This window comes from Thyridium curvatum (genome assembly GCF_004353045.1).
Source record: "Thyridium curvatum strain D216 chromosome Unknown NODE_45_length_338668_cov_82.209118, whole genome shotgun sequence".
NCBI classification, from domain to species: Eukaryota; Fungi; Ascomycota; class Sordariomycetes; order Thyridiales; family Thyridiaceae; genus Thyridium; species Thyridium curvatum.
In genome coordinates, this window is record NW_022156800.1 from 95284 (window position 1) to 111268 (window position 15985).

General features: G+C 55.6%; 3 protein-coding genes across 3 annotated transcripts; 2 read left to right on the top strand and 1 right to left on the bottom strand.

Annotated features, from left to right (window-relative positions):
* Positions 1-4765: 4765 nt before the first annotated feature.
* On the top strand, positions 4766-6856 carry E0L32_007377 (uncharacterized protein; the record flags this gene model as incomplete). Its single annotated transcript, XM_031142114.1, has 1 exon — positions 4766-6856. The coding sequence occupies one exon, from the start codon at positions 4766-4768 to the stop codon at positions 6854-6856; it is 2091 nt and encodes a 696-aa protein (XP_030993590.1).
* A 5640-nt stretch (positions 6857-12496) lies between these two features.
* On the top strand, positions 12497-13417 carry E0L32_007378 (uncharacterized protein; the record flags this gene model as incomplete). The annotated part of the gene is made up of 2 exons (XM_031142115.1): positions 12497-13248; positions 13309-13417. The coding sequence occupies 2 exons, from the start codon at positions 12497-12499 to the stop codon at positions 13415-13417; spliced, it is 861 nt and encodes a 286-aa protein (XP_030993591.1).
* Positions 13418-14317: 900 nt separating this feature from the next.
* Positions 14318-15463, bottom strand: E0L32_007379 (uncharacterized protein; the record flags this gene model as incomplete). Its single annotated transcript, XM_031142116.1, has 1 exon — positions 14318-15463. One exon carries the CDS (start codon positions 15461-15463, stop codon positions 14318-14320), a length of 1146 nt encoding a protein of 381 aa, XP_030993592.1.
* Between the last annotated feature and the right edge of the window lie 522 nt (positions 15464-15985).

A 15985-nucleotide genomic window follows, 5' to 3' on the forward strand; every position in this document is an offset into this window, starting at 1 on the left:
TGGCAGTATCAATGCATCCGATTCCAGGCGCTTTAATTCTGCAAGGTAAATCCCACGAGACAAGAAACCAACTTCAACAACGAACGAAGTGCGTCGATGGGGTCCACCGAGCAGGAAAACGAAGCAGGCAATGGATGAAAGGGACGACGGCCTCGAGAAAGGAAGCAAGCTCGAGAGGGAGTACGGAGTAGGGGGAGTCGGATGAGAAAAGAAAAAAAGTAGCACGACATCTAGCTACATAGGTACGGAGTAGGCAGGCAGGCAGGCAGGTAAGGCCGAAGAGCAGGTACCTGCCTCACTGCGGGCACTAACTTATTAGGTCTGGTAGTTACCTCCAGGGCTACTTTAGATGACCAGGGGCAAAAGGGACGGATCAACGAGGGTTCACGGCGACGACCCATTCTGGTGTGTGTCCAGAAAGGGGAGTGATGGGCCTTCAAAACGAGCAGTCCTGTCCTCTTACAACAAGTACACCACCAGGTGGGCTTCTCAGCCCAGGAACAGCCGGTCGCCAAGTCAAGTTTGTGTGTCTGTAGATACGTACTCTGCTCGAGAGAGGTCACTCTTCTCTCGCACTCTCGCCCCAGAGCATTCATCCCCCAAAAAAAACAGTCCAGAGAATGCACGATGTATCCCTCGTCAGCACAAATCAGACTTACAAGTACTACATACCTATAATACACCATTTTTGGTACCATCCGTCAATGCAACTCAAACGAGTCTCCAGGCACTTGACTTGAGAAAAACGAGGTACAAGTAGGTCCCTGGCACCCTGTCGACCATGCCTTATTAGCGGATGAAAAGGGTCCCCTTGGACGTTAAGAGACTAGGTTGTCCGCACAAGCCAGACGGCGCGTCCCACGAGGAACTGGGGCGGTCCAGTGGAGAACCAACGAAAACCACGCTCTCAGGTTAGGGGGGTTGTTAGATTGAGACCAGAGAATGGAGCCAAGCCAAGCGATGCACCGCAAATCTGGGGCGTTTACGGACAGAAAGATGAAATTGTAGGTATTTCGACGAGACACCTTCACAGTATCACTCAGGTAGCGCCCATGCCTCTGGATTGGCGATGAGAGGCGTGATCTGGAGATATACTTGTAAGAGAAGCGAGGGAAACAGAAAAGGGAAGATTGGTCAGATTCTATTCGTCCGCTTCGAGCAGAATCAGGGGAGACCTGGACCGTGGTGTACACTACCGCTTGTTAGACATCCATTCAGCATGGCGCTCCGGATGCAGGGACACGGAGCACCCACACAGGTGCATCACAGTCCAATGGTAGGCGTCAAAGTCGGCCTTGCACACTATCCTAGCGTGTCGGGGCTTTTGGGACGACAGGGTGGCTTGGGCAGGTTACAACGGCTGAGTACTCTCAACGCTGATCACGCTGTGGATGATACCTGCTTGGACTTGTACCTACGTACAGATCTCGACAAAAGGGCCAGCCCAGAAGCCAACGCCAGTGTGTGGTGTGTGTGGCCGGCACACACGGGAGTGGCCCGAAGGAATGGCCCCTTTTGCGAAGAGACAAGCCGGCTCTGAGAAGCAGCAGTGAGCAATGGCGCCTTTGGGGGGCACACACCCACGCGATTAAGCTTCCAACAAGCGAGAAATCCAAAAAGGGGCAGCTAGGATTCTCATCGTCTAGGCCGAATCAGTCAGTCGCCGTGCTCGTCTTCATCACAAGAAGATGCGGCAGTACTAGTACATGCAATCGATAGCTGGTGCGCAATGTCCGGGGCTCGACAAAAACGTCCGAACCTGTGACATGTGTTTTGCGACCTTTCCTGAAGCACGCAAGGCATGCACATGCCTCAGACTTGTGGGCATCCGATCAGGCCGTTTGTGGGTGTTGGCATGTCTCACTCTAGCCTCCCGGGTCGTCCTTCTAGACCAGCACTACCAGCAAGCGTACCAGCAAAAGAAAACATCAAGAACAACCCTTTGCGTCCGCTTTGACAGCGGCGTACCAAACTTTTCTGATCGCGCTGCCGCGATACCCCGCCCTCAGAGGTCTTGCGAGCATCTAACTACTGCGTGTTGAATCACACAATCAGCGTCCCGCTAGTACAAGTAGCTAGAGCATGTTTCTCGACGAGAACGTGTCTCGTCAAACATCCCATTGGCTTCCCAATGCGACACAGGCTGATAGATCCATAACTACAAGTACATGAAGCGATCAAGATCCTAGTGCACTGACGGCAAGTATCCAAATGAGTGGTCGAAAAGGGGATAGAGCATGCTCTGCGAGAGCCAGTCAGGACGATCACTTGCGAGGATGGCTGGCGGCTCATTTCCGAGCACCTGGGACCATTCCCGTCTCGTCAATCAAGGATAGGAAAAAAAAGGGGGGTAGCTATACCAACTCGTCAGCCTCTCTCAAATCATCAACATCGCCCACACCGACTCGCCAAAACACCATACGCGCCCACGATAATGAGAAATGCAGGTGATTTTGGCTTGGTATGTGAAGTTGAACATGTGCAAAGCCCGTTGGTGCGTTGTCCAGCTTATCATCCTTAATCACACTGAAGAAACAACAGTGGCGTCGCACCAATGTAACGCTGGTAAGTGACCATGTCAACAGAGTACGTAGACCGTGCCACTGCGCACACGCTTCGTCTTGGGACATGGTTTGCCCATAATCCAGGGCTGTGTGTCCAGGTATCTGACTCGTAGACATGTGCCAGTGGTCTGTGACCACAATCCTTGGAAAGAGGCGTGTTCTCGCCGTCGTTTCAGCGCCCCCGAAACCACTTCTGCTTGCACTTGTAAATCACTTTGCGGGGCGCTGCGTTTGTCTTCCGGTTTTGGCTCGCTCCTTTGGTGCTCATCATCCCATCTCAGGGTGGGGAATGGGCAACGATGGCGAAATTGGAGGCAGACTGGAAGAGGCCTGAGCTCAAGGCCTGGTGAGGCACATGGTCTAGCCGCTGTGGAGTACCATCGCTGCGCATTCTCCAGAGACCTCGAATCCTGCAACTTGATAAGGAAACAGGTTTTCCTTAGTTCACTGGACGAGGACGGGACGTGGCAGGAAACCATATGCGTGCTGAAAGATTGGGACAGAAGCAATGCAAGCACGGCATTGAAAAGCGTAACTGCACCTCTGGTGCGTGACACGGCCATAGTGAGGAGCTGACTATAGCCTCTTTGGGAGAAGAAGCGGACTTCTAATGTAGGCGTGGGCTCCCGTGATCGAGCAAGACAGTTTTGCGCTGCAGAAAACCTCATGCCGGACCAGGATCAAGCTACTAGAATCCGCGAATGACGCCGCAAGCAGAGCCTCACACCGCATAATACAAGGATCTCGACAGAGATCGACGTCGAAGAGCATGAACCCGTTTGATTCTACGCTTTCTGCCGAACCATTGTCTCTCGCGATGTGGTCGAGTGCTCGCTTCCAAGGAGGGGTAACCCTTTCAACAGCCAATCTGGCCAAGACATCAGGCCCTGTCTGTCTTGCAAGGTCAGTGCAGGTAGCTGCGTGGAACTTTCCGTCTCAATCTCTGGTTCAGTGGTATGATAACCCAGAGTTGCAGGCAGAAGCGCATGCACGCCATGATAAAAGGGTGACCTTGAAGTTGATAAAGGCGGTCACATCCTGCATTCGCCAGATCTTGGCATTCAGTGGTGAGGTGGCACAACTAACAAGCCGTGTCAAAGCGCCGAGGAGATGGATGCTTCGGCGAGAGTACTGAGGTCCGAACATGCTCGCCGTAGATGGTGTAGTCATGCCTGCCTGCATCTTCTCTCTGGCTTATTCGAAACTTCGAATTGTCGTCCAGACATTGATCGGTGCATCTGGGCCGGCGCGGCCCCGCATCGTTGTGCAAGCAGAGCATTCCAGACGCCGTCCCGTTCCGCATGGCATGTCTCACTGTGGCCAATTGAACGGAGGCACAACTCCCAGTGACGACCAACCGCTAGACCGAGAATCAGGGGGGGGGGAGAACGGCGCACATGCTGGCTTGACTTGATGCAATGTACCCCAGACTGCGGCTTTTCTGCACATTGAATCGAGAGATGTGGACAATAGTGCAGTCGTAGCTAGCGCAGCTTATTATTCTCCGATTGTGGGCATCTTCTGCTTGCTGCTGGTGCATGCGCCGTCTCTTCCGGTGTGTTCTCGACTGTCCCTGTCCGGTGCAGATTGTACCTGTGATTGATGGCCCTCTGGCTTGCAGCATACCCTGTCCACAGAAGCACCCTGCAACCTTGTAAGCCTGCAACTTGGGCTGCAAGCCATCGCTGTGATTCGATTTTGATTGGCCCAATGTTTCAATCGGACAGTGATCGCTCATCTCGCGGGTGCTGATGAAACATACGCGAAAAAGCAGGCTCGTTGTTTGTTCCTCGCCTCTTGGTCTTGCGGTCTTGCCCTGTCGATCCTGGACATGCTCCGAGTGCTTCGGTCGATTGACTCGAGCATGACTTGGGTTTCCCATTCGCCGCGGCAAGCATGGCTCTGTGGCTGCTCCTACTCTGCTCGATCTCTGTACTTACATCGTTGACTGGATCGCGCTCACCCAAGTTAGGTACCCAGGTAGTCACGAGCGCTATCACGTGACCGTGCGTCAGTCTCGCGGGTCGCGCCAACGCGTAATAGATTCATTTGATGAAGCCAACGGCGGACCATTACGCTAGGAATGACAACCAAGTCCTCCCGGTTTGTCTAATGATCATTGCGATATGGCTCAAAAGTAGCTCCATATCTTTTTCCCTTCGCTTACAGAAACACGCATTTGCTTCTAGCCCCTTCGCAACATGCCTGTGGAAGTCATTGACCTCCTCTCCAGCCCGCCAGCCGCGGCGCCATCTCACGACTTGACTGGATCTGGCACAGCCTCGCCTACAAGATCGTTCCCAGCTGCAAGATCATTGACTTCGGATATCCGCGAGTTCACAAAAGCAAAACCAGCTCATAGGTGGGCGCCACCAGGTTATGACCAAGATCTCCCTCCCATCTCCCTGGCTGGTTCACGAACGAGTGGTACCAACGCCACATATGATCTCTACTTCACATCTGATGACTTCAGATCCACCGGTGAGATTGGAGGGGCTTCATTAGACATCGACTATCGCTCTCCAAAAAGACGGAGGGTGTCAAAGGAGCCAGATGAAGAGGTCCTGCGGACGTCTGCGTTAACCAAAGGATCCTCAGAACCATCTGGCGTGCGATTCCACCGCCAAAGACTACCACAGCTGGGGCCTGACCCGATCGAGTTCACCAGCTCCCCAGAGATTGGCCCACCTACTCGCAGCCCTGTGCAAAGTTTACCTCGGGTTGAGGATCCCTTTGCCACTTCCTCCCCAAAACGCGCCGACCGTGAACTGCAAAGGGCAGGTCCGGAAACCAACACAGCATTGGACTCTGATCCGTTCAAGAGTACCCCTGTGCAACTAAAGACCAAGTCTCCAAGGAAGGTCCTGGGATGGGATCCGATATCGAGCTCGGCTCCAGAAGCGGAGCGGAAGGACAAACCGATTGAAATTTCACATTCAAAGACTTTGCTACGCAGTCGATCCGAGGTCATCGAGCTTAGTGATTCTGATGACGATGACGGCGGGTTGAAGGCTTCTTCGGACAGCGAGTTCCCTGAGCTCGGTGATCTTGATGTTTCCAAGCTCAGGGCTGAGGCCCTCGCGGCGCGCTATGCAAACGCACGCACTGACGAGGTCCCAGCACGAAAGGCCCTGACGGCCAAGCCGGTGAATCCGACCAACAAGAGTCAGTGCTCGCGGGATAACCAGGAGCAAGCCGCCGCGAAGGAAGCTGAAAGAGAACGCAAGAGGAAGGAGAAAGAGTTGGCCAAAGAGCAGAAAGCTCGCGAGAAGCAAAGAACTGCCGCCCTTGCGGAGGTCAACAAGGTCCGGACGGACAAGAAAGTCTCGAGCCCCGAGATGATTGTGGATCTATCTTCGACTCTGAACCCGACTGTCAAGCTGCAGGCCGAGGAGCTACTCCGGGACATCTCGGTCCAGTCAAACTCTTGGGCCGCCCCCCTGGACAATGTCATCAAGTGGCGGAGGAAAGTAAGCAGCAGGTTCAACGACGAGCTGGGGCACTGGGAACCTGTTCCGACGCGCATACAGCCCGAAAACCATGTAATGGTTGTCGTGCAGGCGGCGGAGTTTGTTAAGCTCGCTCTCGCCGACGACGGAGAAGATCTAGAGGCCCACGTTCTCAGGATGCAGCGCCACTTCCGAGATCAGGATATCATCTATCTAATTGAGGGGCTCACTCCGTGGATGCGAAAGAACCGAAACGTACGGAATCGGCAGTTCGTGTCCGCCGTCAGGGGCAACGGAGACGACTCTGCCACCGCCGCTCCTCCCAGCACCCAGCCGCCGCGCCGGAGGAAGAAGGACCAGCCCCAGGAGTACATCGACGAGGACAGCGTCGAAGACGCGCTGCTGCAGCTGCAGGTCGTCCACGGCGTGCTCATCCACCACACCAACACGTCCGTGGAGACGGCGCAGTGGATCACCACGTTCACGCAGCACATCTCGACCATCCCCTACCGGCGGCAGAAGGAGCAGTTCAACGACACGGCCGCCTTCTGCATGGAGACGGGCCAGGTGCGCACCGGGGACGGCAGGAGGGATACGTACGTCCGGATGATGCAGGAGATCGTGCGGGTGACGGCGCCGATAGCGTACGGCGTCGCCGCCGAGTTCGACTCGGTCGCGAAGCTCGTCCGGGGCCTGGAGGAGGGCGGGCCGCTGAGGCTGGAGGACTGCCGCAAGAGCGCCAACAAGGACGGGGCCTTCTCGGACAGGTCCATTGGGCAGGCCGTGAGCAAGAGGCTGTACAAGGTCTTCACGGGAAGGGACGAGACGAGCACTGATATCTGAATTGCGGTTCTTCTTGGGCGAAGAAACATGCAGCTTAAACTCGACTGGTCTTGGGGATGATATGAATATTTTAGGCATATGATATGATTTCAATATCCGTCCTTCCAATGCCAGGGTTTTCTCCTGGTGGTGATCGGGCGAACAAAGTTGGTCTCATTGACGGGATCTCCAGGGGAGGTGAGAGAGCATTTCAAGGCACGCTCAAAGGACACTTGCTATACCTTGCTCTCCTCAATCATCGACTAATTATGGCTACATCGTTTATTACAAGTCATTGTCGCGTCCATTGTTTCAGAGACTGTTCTCTGATATCTCCGTCGCTTGTAGTTCAGAAAAGCCCAGACTTGGCCGTATCCCTCGACATTCTCTTGATCGACGGCATCAACGGCCCCTGGTACGATGGACACTCAGCAGACTCTCGCTCGAGGTCTATGACAGTGTAGAGAAGTATCATGTTCAGTTCTCACACCGCACAACCTTGGAAAGGGGGTGTGGGTAGGGGCCGGTCGATCGCACGTTTCAAGCGAAAAGGGGCTGAACATCACGAATTGGGTTGGAGATCGTTGGCAAACAAGAATAGTAATAAGATCAACACGCCTAAATGTGACATACAGTTGATGAATTGGGCATTGTAATATACTCGATATTCCAGCATGCCTTCACCAAGCTAATTCCTCAATGTTGCGGAGAGGAGTGCTCGCTTCTATTAGGTGCAATGACTTCCTTTGCTAGAAATCCGCTTCGCGTGAAGATCGCAAAAAGCTACTGTAGTGAACTGATGTATCCTTTGTAAACTACACTTTACGGGGCAGCAATAACACATTCGTATTCGTTTTTAAATGTCTCAAGAGTTGTTAGCAGACCAATGCAGTGTTTTGTCTAGCTCATCTACTATTCTAAGCCGCTGTGACCGCATATGACGAACGACTTGGGCCTTACATGGACGAGAGCTGGAGCATGATTTCCGCACTGAGAAACGACTCGAGATCCATACCGCCTCTCCGCGCCCCTCCCACTCGTACTGGCGGCCGACAGACGGGTCGCTCGTGGCAGTGCAGCCATGGAGCAAGGGCTCACAAAGACAGAGCAGTCGAGGACGTTGTCGGGTCCTGAGATCTGCAAAGCACGCGTGAGAAGAGAGTGCTCACTGCGACAGACTGTATCTGGTCTAGATATCGCGTAACGAGTCGACGCAGCCTCTCTCCCTCTAGGGAAAAAGCAGCTGGCTGCTTCGGTGCACGGGAATCTTGCGTACCATCCAAACAAGCACTGGTCTTTCACGCTGTTGACAGCTCGAGCCAAAAGCAAAATCTGGATCCCCCCCAACCTTGAACCTCACACCCGAGTCTTAAGGCTTCCGCTTTGGTAGTAGCTTCCTGCCAAGACGACTAACAGCGTGCATAGACGTTGGATGATAGGCGTCTGCCCGCGGGAGGTGGGCGCTCCTTAGTGTCATCACGAATGCGCGACGGGAGAACGAAGCGGTTTAAGTAGACCGTTGGCTGTCAGCCTGGCGTGAGCGATCCTGGCACGATGTTCGTAGTCATCCCCTCCCCAGTACCCAGTTCGTCAACGGATAACGGCACGCACACATACGCCTCACGCTCGAGAAGCGTGTTGGTGGCTTGTCTCATCCCACCGACCATCGTCATGTCGTAGCCAGTCTGAGTCCTTATCACGGACCAGAGCGTTCCTTATCTAGCCCACGCCGCCACAGGAGAGGAGCACCGGAACGCCTCTTTGTCCAAGTTTGAGAGGCTAGGCACGGTTGTGGAAGCGATAGCCGAGAGAGATAAGATGTCCTGGTGGTCCGTATCAATGCATGCCGCAGGACACAGAGACAGACAGTGTCGCCAGCATCAACAGAACACACAAGACAAGCAGGCAGGTGGACACGCGACATTGAAGAACATGCAAGACATGTCACCAAGCTGACAGGAGAGACTTGCAGTTCGCTTCTCGCCTCCCTTGGCCGTCGAGGCCGTGAGATTGGACGAGCTGCGGGCGCCTGTGTAATCCTCTGGGCAGCGAGCCCCAGAAAATATCAGAGAATACGGTCTTGGCAATGGGGTCAGAGGGGGACAGCAAACGGAACTCGGCACGGATTTGATGGCCCAAATGCCCTCCCGCAGGATGTTGTGTACTTTTGTTGGTTTTTTTTGGGCCAAGTTTGTTTGCTTGTATCTTCGGATTCAGCAAACACTGGTCTTAAATCCGTGTCGCTCGCTGTCCTTGTTCGCAGGATGTGTTCAAACTGGGTATGAGACACACTGGGCCCATGTCATTTCAGAGAATGCGGCGCAGAGCCAAGACGGACTGGGAGTTGTCTCCTCCTTTGTGAGACGGAAAGGGAAGTGAGATATGGTATGTACATACATAACGGTCAGAATGCCTATGATGTATGATGTCTGAGACCAAGTGGAACACGGAACTTGTATGTACACAGACAGGAGTGGGTGTCCGGTTCTGGTGACGTGCGGCAGGGAACCGAGGCGACGGGTCACTCTGTCCAGGTAAGTAGCCACTTGAGAGTCTGCGTCTGCCCTTGTACTCTAACTATATCGAGGCCACCTCCATGAAGAACGGTCTAGATTCCCATTCTCTCGCAGCGCGACGCGGGGAGGGGGGACAGCAACAGCGGTGATGCTTTTTCTCATCCACGTGCGTGCGTATGTTTATCAGGGGGTCAAATTATGGTTTTGGAGGTAAAAGTCATGCGTAATTTTGGACCAGCCCCTTGCACATCCCCCGGGGCGCTCAATCTTTGACGATGGCGCTAGGCCTGAACGGGCCTACAAGACGCGCGTTCAGCGGCCTCTTACTGGATCTTGGGAAGCGACAGCCCGAACTTGGGGAGGTTGTTGTTCCACCAGCCTTGGAAAGCAACATGGATGCAAAGCATTGATGAAGGGCGACGGCGGGAACGCAATCGGTAACATCAGACGGCGCCCGCGCGGCACTGCCTACAGGCGTGCACCTCGGTAGATAGCCTAGGTTGTTTCAAGGGATGCGATAGGCAGGCTATGTTGCCCTTGGCCGTCTGGATGGGATGTGGGATGTCTTGCAAGCGTGAAGCCGGAGAGATGGTCGGAGCCAACTGATCGTCTGAACAAGAATAGCCTACTACCACTACTTGTAAAGTACCCTGCACTTATAATACCTACAAGTAGTTAGAGCTTGCAACCCTACGATGGACTCTTCGTGAATACAGTTTCACTCTCTAGATGAGCGCACCTCCCTCTTTGGCTTGCTAGCGTGGACACAGCCCTGGAGACGCGAATCCAGAGTTAAGCATGGGCGCCAAGACCTGTCTAGACCAGCGCTATCGTGAGCGGCCAGAGGAACTTATTGTCCGCTTAGAAGACAAGTGCCGCGGTCTATCACCAGATACAGGCCCTAGCGCCGCGGACTCGTCCCTTGCCTGTCCCAAAACAGACTGGCCCTAGCATTCCCGCGATGAGGGCTGAAGAATGGTGCGACGGGGTGACGTTGGCTTCTGACGAGTGTGCGTCCCTTTGGAGGAAATGAGGCGGAAATGTTGCCAGTCTTGCCAATGGAAGCTGGGGAGGCTTCCCGTCAGCTCGGTAACCGAACAGAGGAGGTGAAAAAGGAAAAGCACACGACGCAGATGAGCCTCAATGGGTACCCTCGGACCAAGTCACTATCGACAGTAGTTACCGCCAGTGCCGTGTCTAATGTAAGTAGTAAGGTAGTCGGACACCAGGGGTCTCGGGGCCACAGATCAAACGGTGATACTAGTTGTAGTTGTGGCTGGCATTCCTGTCCTCTTCTGACCACAACGAGACTGAATGGCAGCTCACACAACGATTCTCGGTCTGCGTCGAACGCGGTGTCTTGGTTGTCAAACGCTGCACACAGATAGATTCCTTGTGGTTGTCGAAAAAAGCGAGAAAAGAAGAATGTGGATATAATGTGGAGAGGTGTTGCAGCGAGCAGCAGCAGCACCCACCGATTCTGACGTCCCGCCGTCATGACAATCCCGCCGGTTGAGCCGTGAATCCGTTTGGACTGGTGGAGCTGCCGTCATGCGACAAGTTGCCGCATTCAAGGTTTCTGCCTCTTTGCCAAGAGTGCCAAGATCTTTGAAGGCGGACCTTCTCTTGAGCCCTGCCTTGCTCATCTCAACTCTGCCAGCCTGTCACTGTGTCTTCCCCAAAGATCAGGAACGGGGTGGATGCATCCCGTACACGGCACAACGCTACTGTACGGAGTAGGCAATTCACCCTCTGAAACGGTCAATGAAAATAGTCTTGCTTTTTTTTCCCTCCCCTACCTTACCTAAAGAACTTGCTAGTTAGATCGGTTCACCCGGTAGTCAGAGATTGGACAACCTTATCTGGTGGACGCGCAAGCCTAGAACTGCAGCTAGAGGCAACCCTGAGGGACAGACGGAGTTGAGCAGGAGTGTGGCGGGCGGTTGGCCTGGTCGCGTGTCCGCCATTCCGGCATGTTGACAAGATCCCAAGGTGTCCGTTCCCTCCCAGCGTCTAGTACGGAGTAGGTGGTTGAGGCACACGGACAATCTCCCTTGCCTTGGCAAAAGGCTCCAATTGCGATGATCGTATTACACGGTAGGGAGGTCACTGGTGTTATTCGTGTGTGCCCATCCCGGTCCACCTCGTCCGTATTTGCCATCCCATCAGTGATCCCTCAGCATCCCTCACTGCCTGTGCCTCTACCGAGTACTTGTACGGAGTAGGAAGGGACTGGAATCTGCGGACGGTCCGTTACGTAGCCCCATCCACCCCCATCGTGCACCCCCATTTCTCTCTCTCTCCCTCTCTCTCTCTGCTGTTTGCCCCATGTCCAAGTCGGGCTGGTTTCTCTCTCTCTACAGTCACTGGTCAGACCCGGGGCGGTACAGCGGGCTGATGTACACCTCACACGACGTGGTACCTCATCAGGACGCTTGGCCGTCTTGGCTTTCCTCACGACCCCGGTCCTCCCATCTCTCACGTCCCTTCCTGCCTTATTTGTCACTTATAACCTCCAAGCCTCTCCTCTGCCTCTCCTCTCCCGCATCCTTCTAATGTGTGCTTGTGTGACCTCCTGCTTCAATATCAGATCCGTCTGCCCCGGATCTCTGTGCTCGCCTTTTCCTTCTTCTGCACTTCTTTCCCGCTCCGTTCCTTTTTTTTTGCTACGAAATACCTTCGTGATATACGCGCGCGCGTGTGTATGACGTCTTGACGGCCGACAGTCCTTAACTATACCCAAGTCATTGCATCCAGTTCGATCCCAGGGCATCTGTTGGGGATTCCATCATCACGGCCTTGCATCTGTTTCGTCTCCACGCCTGCATACTGAAACTTTAATCTGCAAAACAAAAACATCCACGGCAACGACGGACGTTCTTTTTATCTGAATTAGAGGATCAAACCGACCGGATTAGGGGCTCGCACGACTTCGTCAGCGGCAGGGTGCACAAACGATTCACTACTCACTCACCTGCACAACGAGATCAGCGATACTTGGTTGTAGACCACACGCATCGCTTCCACCAGCTATCCACTCGATCATTGTTCTGGAAAGACGTCACATCCGCCGCCACCTTGAAGTTTGCCAAAGCCCCATCACCCATGCGGTCTCGGTAGCTCCATCAAACCCCCAGAAGAAGCGATGAAGCCCGTACGGACCTTGCTCTCTCTTCTGCCTTTGGCCTCGCTGGCGGTCTCGGGAGTCGTACCAGCCCAGGTCGCGAATCTAGAGAAGCGAGATGACTCGGTCGACACCAAGTACTTCCACGAGCCGGGAGGAGACAACGAGCACGGCCACTATGACATCCGGTACTTCAAAGGCCTGGTGCCCTACGACGAGCACCGCCCGGCCCTGCGCCACCTGATCCGGTCCTATCTGACGACGCTGCGCAAGCTCAACGTCGAGACGTGGCTGGCGCACGGCACCCTGCTGGGCTGGTGGTGGAACGGCCGCATCATGCCCTGGGACTACGACCTGGACGTCCAGGTGTCCACGGCGTCCCTGTACTACCTGGGCAAGCACCACAACCGGACGACGCACGAGTACACCTTCCGAGACGAGACGGGCGAGACGGCAACCAAGACGTATCTGCTCGACGTCAACCCCCACCACGCGGAGAGGGACCGAGGCGACGGGCAGAACGTCATCGACGCCCGCTGGATCGACGTCAGCAACGGCATGTTTGTCGACATCACGGGCCTGGCCGAGCGCAACCCGAGCTCCGACCCGGGCCTGTGGAGCTGCAAGAACTACCACCGCTACCGCACCACCGACCTCTACCCCATGCGCGAGTCCGAGTTCGAGGGCGTCCCTGCCACCATCCCCTACAGCTTTGACCGCATTCTCACCGAGGAGTATGGGACCAAGAGTCTCGTAACCACGGTCTGGGAAGGGTAAGCCGAACGATCTTGTCTCTGGGGGTTCATCTCTTGATACTAACAACTTCTTTGTAGACACCAGTGGCAGGCTGATATCAAGGAATGGGTCAAAATACCCGAGCCGCCACCGCAGGAGGGCCAGGAGCAGCATCCGGAAGGACAACAAGATCAACAGGGGCAGTAAGAAGAGAGGGCCATGGGCGATACTACGACTTTTCGGGGCCAGTGAACACAGTTGATGGCATTCCCGTCAGTTCGTCGACCGTGTCAGCTTATTGCCAAAGAGAAGACAACTGCCCCGTAACGAGGCAAACTCGTGTTGGGTGGAGTCCGGTATTTGACAACGCCAACTACCGGCGTTTCGACATTGCGCCAGTCACCGAACTACCTATATTGGAGCAGCTTCGTCCTAAAGCTAGACCTCCTGTGGAGAGCTCGAACGGTAACGCGATGACTGCACGGCTCAAGCAAACGAGACTTGTATATAATCGGGAGGGAAGGCATAGGGCTCGATTCGGCATTGCATTGGGTTCGGTGTTCAGGGTTCGAAAATTCTTGTCATTCGGCATTCGCATAACGGGCAGGCAAACACGAGGAAGCTTTCATCTTCACGGAACCGCAGAATAGGGACTCGGGGGTTGCCTTTGCTAGGCCGTGGGCGGATAACATCTACCCTCTGTTCGAACTGGACGGGAAACTGGAGGGACGGAAAAGGAGGAGGACATGTCGACGACGATCCCACAAGGTCGTCTGTTTGCCCGTTGTGGCATCAAGATATGCGTTTGAATCGCGTTCTGTCTGTGTGCAGTTGCAGCATTACATAGCACCTACGATACCCAGGTCCAATTACATATGGTTTAATCTGTTATATACACCCGGTACTTTTGCGGTATATGCTCCTCATGTTGACTGATGACTTTGAACCGAGTTCTTGCGCGTTACACTGATCCTTGAACTAACTAACCATGGTATATTAACAAAAGACAAACAAACGCCCCTGCTATGCCAAAACACAATCATGCGACATTCCAGTAGTGACTGGAGATCAAATACAGTGTCAGAGAACAGAGACAGACACGCAGCTCTACTTTGACGACGAGCCCTCGCTCCGCCCACCGTTACTCCTGGGACTGTCCTCGTTCATCCTCCGTATCCTCTCCTCGGCAGCCTTGGCCAAGATCTCCCTCCTGCTCAGGGGCGGCTCGCCTCCTTCGCCGGCCCTCGACGACGCGGACGACGACGACGACGGCCCACCGCCGAGCACGTACTCGCCGCCCGTCCACCCGCCGTGGTCCAGCGGCTCGGCCTCCTCGTCCCTGCTGCCCTCGGGGTCGTACACGGGGGCGTCCCCGACGCTGCGCCCGCCGTGCCTCCAGTCGGCCCTGTCGACCTCGCGCTCGATGGCGTGGCACAGGTCCCAGAAGTCGCGGTCGTGCGGGCCGTGCACGTTGTGCGCGAGCTCGTGGCACAGCGTCTTGCGGATGGTGCGGTAGTCGCGGTAGCCGTCGTAGGCGTCGGTGCGCAGGCGCAGCTCGATGACCTCGCCCTTGTTGCGGTTCAGGCCCAGGACGCGCGTGGTGCCCTCGTGCGACTGCTGCGTGTAGGACAGCGGGTCCATCTCCGTCAGCAGGCCGACGGCGAAGCGGTGCGCGCGCATGGCGGCGCGGATGCCCGGGTCGTCGCGCAGGCGCTCGAGGAAGGCGCGGCTGCGCTGCGGGTTCGGCAGGTTTGGCAGCGGCCGGATCTGGAGGAAGGTGTAGGCCGCGTCCTGGCGGGACGTCTGCGGCGCCGAGCGCTGAGGCCTGCGGGCGTCGCGGCGCTGGGCGGCCCGGCGCTCGTCGCGGCGGCGGGCGAGGCTGGCGGCGGAGCGCAGGGCGTCGACGTCCCTGAGCTTCGTGGCCAGGAGGCGCAGCTTCTTGCCGCCGAGGAGCAGGGGCGCCAGGGGCTCGTCCGGCCGGTCGGCGGGCTTGAGGAGCCCCGCCGGGGGAGGGGCGATGAGCTTGTGCGAGGACCAGTCGTACTCGGGGCCCCAGGCGTCTTCGCACTCGAGGGTCAGGTCCTCGAGTGTGGCGGAGGAGGGGAAGCTGAAGGCGCGGGTCTGGCCGGCGTGGGTGACGGTCAGGGAGATGGGGCGGTCGAGGGGCTCCGCCGCTGCGTCTGGCGAGGACGGATGGTGGCCGTCATATTGAGGCTGGGGTTCTGATGGCGGTGTGTCTGTAGGGTCTTGCATGTTGTTTCTTAGGCAAGTTTAGAAGGCTGGGGCGCCTCTTGCGCGCAAAGGTCGGAGAGGCGGTTTTCTCGAGCTGGGAGGTGGAAGAGTGGTGGTGATGGTCGGGGGAGTGTTTGCGAGGGTTTGGAGATCGTCCAAGACTGATGCGGTGCAGCGAAGGCGAGTTTTATGGATGGTATCTAGATAGAGTAGGGCATAACAAATCAGGCAAACGTTATATGAAAAGAAGGGAAGTTTGCCTCAGCAGGCCGGCGTGACCGTCACGGTCGGTGGTGTCGTTGTCGTCGAAGCTTCCACGCCACAGAGGACGACGGGCGTTTGCTTTGTCAGGCAGCTTGGTAATACGTCAGAAGGCCTGGTCATGCACTGCCCGAGCCACGCACTAACAGAGTGCAGCCTGGAATGGCGGGTGGTGTTGTTAGTAGCCAAAAACGGGGCCTTGGCACTGTTTCTTAGCTGCCAGACCGCCTAAAACGCTACTAATTTTACGGGATGTACAGGGCCTCATTTCGGCAGAACTGG